The 7246-nt window shown below is 37.4% G+C and overlaps 1 protein-coding gene across 1 annotated transcript in view; it reads left to right on the top strand.

The window, feature by feature from the left end:
- Positions 1-4808, top strand: part of ISCA1 (iron-sulfur cluster assembly 1) — a gene marked incomplete at its 5' end in the record, with an annotated part of 5220 nt that extends 412 nt beyond the window's left edge. Inside the window, 2 exons of the mRNA XM_009702314.1 lie at positions 1389-1494; positions 4249-4808. Of these exons, the coding sequence (XP_009700616.1) occupies positions 1389-1494; positions 4249-4397 (255 nt within the window). The remainder of the gene's footprint in view (positions 1-1388; positions 1495-4248) is intronic.
- Positions 4809-7246: the final 2438 nt, after the last annotated feature.

Below are 7246 nucleotides of genomic sequence, written 5' to 3' on the forward strand. Positions count from 1 at the left end.
ATATTAAGACATTATTAATTAAGTTCTTGTAGGAGTACTCATTGTGAGGTATATAATAATAAAGTTAGATTCATACCCATTGGAAAACATCTAATTCTTAGGAAACTTGCTGGACAATGTATTTTTATAAGTAATCAGCATTTCTTAAAATAACTGATTGAGCTTGTCATCTTTTCTTCTTGGGGAAAAAAACACACAGTCTTGCTCTCTAACCATTATAAAAACAAACATTAGATTTTCTTCTTTACAGTAAGTATTGTTTCAAGAAGAATATCTCTCTTTTAACTTTCATACAAAGTTTATTGTTTCTTTTGCTTCCTGCACACCTGCAACTAACTAGACTCTTTGTTGTAATATTTTAAACCATCCTAAGAAAGCCGTAAGCCTACAGCTTAGCTGGTCAGTCATCCCCTTGCTATAAATGGTATTTGCATTTTCCAGCCCGTTATCTGTAGCGGTTGCAGTAAAGAAAGATATTTAGTCTGAAAAGATCAAACACTCTTCTTCTGAGATCCCATTTGATGACAAGGGGTTATGTTTGGATACATTTTTATCGTAACGTTGATTATGGAGATAAGCAATATAATTTTTCTCTTCAGTTATGAAGTGCTGGTGTGTGGAAAGTGATACAGATACTTTTGAAAGATTGTTGTGCATAAATAGTTTTCTGTTTCTTTAAAACCTTTTCTCAGTTCTCTACTTACACAGATGCTCTCTTTGTGAGGCTTGTTGGATACTATGAATGTTACATTGGCTAGGTTGGCTTTTAAGGTCGATTAAAACAGTAAGCAAATAAACATACTTGATTTAAGGAGGGGATTGCTTTTTAAGCGAGACTGGCAATAGAAGTAATGAAGAAATCAAAGTACATTTTTCAAAACTTTGGTTTGAAGTAAGTTTTCTGATGGTGTCATTACAAGAGTTCTGTGAAAATATAGTAACTGCCCTTGTCTTGGCCTCACAGCTTCATAATTATGTTATTGTCAATAATCTTACCATAATGCCTGAATTAGCATCTCAGGAAATTCTAATTTGAAATCACCAAAATATCTGTCTTTGAAATTTGACTGTCTTTATGAGACCAGACACCTACAGGGGTGCCAACAGTTTATTACTTCAAAACTTTAACAGACTTTAGGGGGCTTGATCCACAGTAGCAAACATCTGATGTTTGCTTTTACCTTGGCAGTCAATTTTATAAAAGGAAAAAAGTGTTACCTCTTAATCTGTTAAGGTAATTCACTTCTGCTTTGAGGCAGTGGAGAATAATAAATGTCTGCATTTTGTTTTTCTGCTTACTTTTTATCTTGGTGTTCTGGAATAGGTTTTAAAAAAAGTCACGAATGTGGTGTTGGGGTGGGGTTTTTTTGGTTTTGTTTCTTTTTTAGGTAGGTGTGAAAGTAGGTGTTCGTACAAGAGGATGCAATGGACTTTCTTACACGTTAGAATATACAAAATCGAAAGGAGACTCTGATGAAGAAGTAGTTCAAGATGGTGAGTTTCTGATGCAGCAGAGCAAACTTCTGTGTTGGTGGTGGGGAAGAGTAACCTATTACAAGTTTACTAAGGTGCAGCTTACTTGAAGTAACCAGTCACCTTAGTCTCTGTTTTGAAGTAACCAGTTAGTTAAAATCTGCAGCTTTGCAGTGTCTGCGTCAGAGACTACTCCACCAGAGTAGTCCAGGCCATCATTCATGTCTTTGGAGGTGGCTCATAGCAGATATTTAGAGAATAATACAGAACAACGCATATATAAAGGAATACTTTGTCAGCATACCTAAACTAAGGCTTCGCAAAGTAAAGATTTTGTTTGCCAGGGCTTTTCCCAAATACCTTCTCTAACTAGTCTTATGCTTCGTTGATTCGTAATTTGTTTTTAGCCTCTTTATGCTTTTGACCTTTACATTGCTTTATAACAATGGGTACTGTGATTTTAATTTAAGACTATTTTAAAAATTGTTTCTATATGCTGGTATTTAAGCTTTCCACCTGGTAGTTTCATTGAGTATCCCATGATAGGTCTATTGCTAAAGTTCCTGTTATGCTGTAACCCCAGGCGGCAACTAAGCCCCACACAGCTACTCGCTTACTCTCCCACCGTGGGATGCAGCGGGGAATCAGAAGGGTAACAGCAAGACAACTCATGAGTTGAGAGAAAAACAGTTTAATAGGTAAAGCAAAAGCTGCACACACAAGCAAAGTAAAACGGGGAATTCATTCATCACTTCCCATCGGCAGGCAGGTGTTTAGCCATCTCCAGGAAAGCAGGGCTCCATCACTCATAACCATTACTTGGGGAGACAAACACCATCACTCTGAACATCCCTTCCCTTCCTCCTTCTTCCCCCAGCTTTTATTGCTGAGCATGATGACATACGGTGTGGAATATCCTTTTGGTCGGTGCACTTCTTGTGCACCCCCAGCCTCCTTGCTGGTGGGGTGAGGAGCAGAAAAGGCCTTGACTCTGTGTCAGCCCTGCTCAGCAGCAACGAAAACATCCCTGTGTTATCAATGGTGTTTCCAGCAGAAATCCAAAACATAGCCCCTTACTAGCTATTCTGGAGAAATTTAACTCTGTTACAGTCAAAGCCAGCACAGTTCTGTACAGTTTTCCAGTTTTGATAAAAATTTCTGTCAGTGGTCTTTTTGTCAAATATGGATTTTTACAGAAGCATAATAGTGTTTGTTTTGGTTTCTGTTCTTTTTCTTCAACTTCCTAAAGTTCCTTTTGTGGGGGTGGTTTTGGGGTTTTTTTTAGGCATTACTGAACTCTGTTGTATTATGTTCAGGAATGCTACTTTTAATTTGGTGGCAAAGTAAGAGATTTAAATAGAAGTGGGAGATCACAATTATTTTCTTACCGAAGTTATGCTGCTAGGCAGAGCCTATCTTCCCGCTGTCTTCAAAATACCTGTGACCAACTCATAAGTTTTATTCTTTTAAACAAAGAATTAGTTGGAACATCAGCAAATTATTAAATTGACCCAGCATATTTGAGATAGGCACTGCCACCTAATTCTGCAGGTGCCTCTTGATTTCAAATTCAGCTGGATTCTGGAGTTACCTCTTCTGCTTGACTCAGAGCTGCTCTGCTTTATGGGGCTGAAAACACATGTTTCAGAAGGCCTTTCCTGGTCTGGATCTTAAGGAAGATAAAAGCACTTTCCCTCATTCAAGTCAGAGACCTGAAGTTCCAAAGCCACACAGTGTTTCAGGTCTGCCTGTGTCCGTTCTGTTTTGCCTTGGTCACCTCTAGACAGATTTGCAGTGAAGACTCTGACTTTTATATAGCTCCGTGCTCAGTGGGCTGGCGACTTTGGGTCACAGCACAAATTTTATAGGTAGTAAGGGATCAGGTCCATAAACTTTTTCTTTAGGTTTAGCCTTCACTGTCAGTTCTCTCCAAATTGACCCCAAAAATGTGTAGATTCAACTCAGTTGCCCACAGGCTTGAGCTGTGTTTGTACTATGTTTTGTCTCAATGTCTACTATGATGAAACAGCTTTCCAGCACTCTCATATATCTTACTGAGTTCTTGTTGCTGGTTACTGGTAAAATACTACATTTTTGGTTTTATTATTTCACAGTGTGTGGACAGCTAAAGCAGTCCACTCACACCTTTGCATCAGATTTGCAGTTTTAAAGTTCAGTAACTTTTCAGAGAGGTAGATGCTCTGTGTACTTTAGAAAAGTGAGTTCTGTCTAATTCCTAAGATGAACTACTAATTCTTAATCCTTAAAGGTCGTGATATCGTTGAAAGTTCACACATTTGCCACCTTCTGGGATTTAGTATTGCTAGTAGTTAATATAGACCTAATATATTTGGCAGAGCAAAAAATAGTAATTTTGAGAGGGACATTTGATTTTTCAAGGTTTTTGGGCGTCTTGTCGGATGTACAGACTTTAGGAGTGGTAGGAAATGGGCTACTGACTGTAATGCATGGGAATTAAGTACTGAAGCTGAGATTCATTCCCAAGTTCTACAGCTTCTTTCCCTGGGTATCATGTTTTTAAATCCCCCCTCAAAAATACATACATTCATGTGCACACACAAATAAGTTCTAGACTGTTGCTAGGCTTTTATAGGTAGAGTAAAAACGGTGATGAAAGTACCCCGTGTCAGGCCAGGGAAACCAAGTTATACTGATAGTCTTCATATTTAGCTCTCATCTTTTTACCACTGGTCAAAAGAGAATTTCAAAGTGGTTTTGCCAAATGTAATTTTTTTTTTCTTTGTTGTCTTCAAGGGGTTAGAGTGTTTATTGAGAAGAAGGCACAGCTGACACTCTTAGGAACTGAAATGGACTATGTAGAAGACAAACTGTCCAGTGAATTTGTCTTCAATAATCCTAACATCAAAGGAACATGTGGCTGTGGAGAAAGCTTTAACATCTGAAATCTCAGGACTACTACTTTGACTGTGAACACCCCAAAACACTTACTATTATGGCTTTCAGAAGCAAATGCATTTTCTTCAGGTTTGTAGGCTCCGTAAAGTGTGGATACCATTAAGAAAAATAGCGCTAAATCATTTTGAAAATGTAATTTTTGTGTTAAATTCCACCACTGATGTAGTTAATGCTGTAATTTGTGATGAGTTGGGATCCAAAAGGTAAGAACAGTAAGTGCTGTAGTAACCTCTCTGTACTTTCACATGCCAAGGAAATAAAATCTCACTGTTCTTTTCCTTTGTCATTTTCTTTGTCCACTCTACGTGCAGTTCCCCATCCAAAATCCATTTGAAAAAATAATTGCCTATGTGTTCTGCTTTGATTTGGGGAAAAAAAAAACCAACAAAACAAAACATACAAAAAAACACCCCTGAACCATTTATGTGTGTGTGATTATAAAGACTTACATACACAAGCACACAGTCGTCAGCTTCAGAGTTCACTATGATTATGTAGATGCTTGCTTTGTTTTTGTAGTTTTCTGATGCTTTTGTCTTTTTATGTGTGGGTTTTCCCGTGGTTTATTTTCACATAAACCCAGGGAAGTCCAAATACAAGTTCATGTATTAATATAGTGGTAGGCCACTGCTTGTAGAAATACTTCACAATGGGCTAACGCAATTTTAATTCTGTTCCTTTCCTTGTTGAAAGCACAGTCTCTGCTGTACTTAGAAAGTAATTTTCAAGAACATGAAATATATTCAGTCACTGGAGTACTAAAGTAGGATACACACAAGCCTTGTTTCTCACATTTCTGTCATTTATCTTTCTTGACCTAAATTGCAAAATTGGTAAAACTGCCTCCAGATACTGATTCCTCATGTTCACAGAATGTGCTGTCTGCATCAAAAGCTTTGAACACTTTTTTTGAGAGAGAAATCTTGCACTTCTTATTACTTTTCTGTCATAGTCATATCTGCTACTAAGTTTGTTCCACCTTGGACTGTGTTTTGTAACTTTGTAGGTACTAGGGTTTTTCACCAAAGCTTATGGTAACTCCTGTCTTGAAGTTAACTTGGTAACAGGAGAAAAAGCATTTATAATTTAAAAAATCTAGTATTTCATAATTGTTTTAAATTAATCTAGACAGTAATTAAAATACTATGCTTATAGGAGGCCATTTTTTCTTTGGAATTTAAACTTGCTTTCTTCTAATCAGAATTTTTGTTTTGTCAACCTCTTGTTTTTTCAAGCTTATAAAGTCTTCAGCACTTCTTTGCTGGTGGTCAGGCAGAAGTGTAGATGTCTCTCCAGGCCTTCCCAAAAGCTGGTATGAGAGAAGTACTGTTACATCCTTTTATCTCCGCATGTGCCTGGTTGTCCAAAGATGACACTGTGCAGCTAAATTGCTTGCCTGTGCAGAAGAGATAACGTGTCTTCCTGGGTAACTGATTGGAACACCTTGTGAAAAGGGTGCAGATAAAAAGTAGGAGACAACAGGGACTGGGATCTTGCAGTCAAGGACAAGAAGGTGTTGAGGCAGGAGTGAACTGACAGCATTAAGGCTTCTCGTTGAAAATCCAGAGGTCATATTGGTCTGGACTGTTGTACGCACATGCCTGTCAACAGCTTGGGGATAGTAATGTGCTGAAGACGTAGGATTGCAGCTGCATTGTTGTTCTTCCCTCTGCACCTTTTCCCAGGTGTAAAGGGAAGAATAGCAATGAAAAATAAAATAATTCTTGATATATTTTATGTAGTGCCCAGGAACAGAAGGTCAGAATTTCCACACCTATAGTTTAGTATTAAATACTTGAATTTTGGTTATATACTATATCACCTTTTGATGTAAAAACACTATTTCCTTCAACAGTTGTACAGTTATTTTATATAGTAGTTCAGGAATTACTAGTAATACACTGGCCAGATGCATATGGAGTGCCGTAAGTCTTTCAGTCTTGCCAAACAAAAAATACAGGTAATGTGATATAGGTGCATTAATGTGTTTAAAACTCCAAGCTAAGGGCATTTCTTCAGATTGTGTTCATCTACTTCTTGCTAGAGGGTAGGACTTTGAATCTGGTGGCTCTGGCAATTGCTAAAAGTGCTAGTACTTACTCATTTAACTTGTTTTGGGTTGGGGGATTGGTTTGGCTTTTTGGGTTTTTTTTGGACCTGTGGCATGTATAGCAATCCTTTTCCTGTGTTCTGTGTATATGCCTTGAATTAAAGTTTGCACTTTCATACTCCCACGAAATAGCCCTCTGAATTGTCACTTTACTAAGACATCTAACGCACAATGTGTTAAACTTCTGTTAAAGTGCTATTTACAGTTGTGTAGGAACATGGTTTTGTTGATTGATCCATTATAATTTTGTGTAATACTATATGGAGAATTCTCAGTTATAATAATAAATATTTCCTGTTGGTAAACATGAAATTCCTATCTTGAATGATTCTGTTTAGTGAACAAGCGCTGGGGGGAGAGAACGCGTTTGTATGCTGGGATTACGAAATAGATACAGTATTACTGTTACCTGAGTTAATACTTCTCAGAAATTTCCAAATATTAACAGCATTGGAATAGCATAGAAACATGGCAAGAAAGTAATTAACTATGTACAGGAAGGTATTTACATATACCAGAAGGGTGGGCTGTTAATGCATAGACTTCTATTAAACTTTGTGATGCACTGTTCTCATGGTAAATATTTCTAACTGCAGTATGCTTATTTTAAAGGTTTCTACATGCCAAAAAGTCATTGTGGTATGTTATAATGCAGGATGATTTTGATCAAAGTAACTGTTGACATAAAAGTTTTTTAATTGGCTAGGCAATTTGAGGGTGGGAGTC

This window comes from Cariama cristata, unplaced genomic scaffold, assembly GCF_000690535.1.
Source record: "Cariama cristata isolate BGI_N322 unplaced genomic scaffold, ASM69053v1 scaffold766, whole genome shotgun sequence".
NCBI classification, from domain to species: Eukaryota; Metazoa; Chordata; class Aves; order Cariamiformes; family Cariamidae; genus Cariama; species Cariama cristata.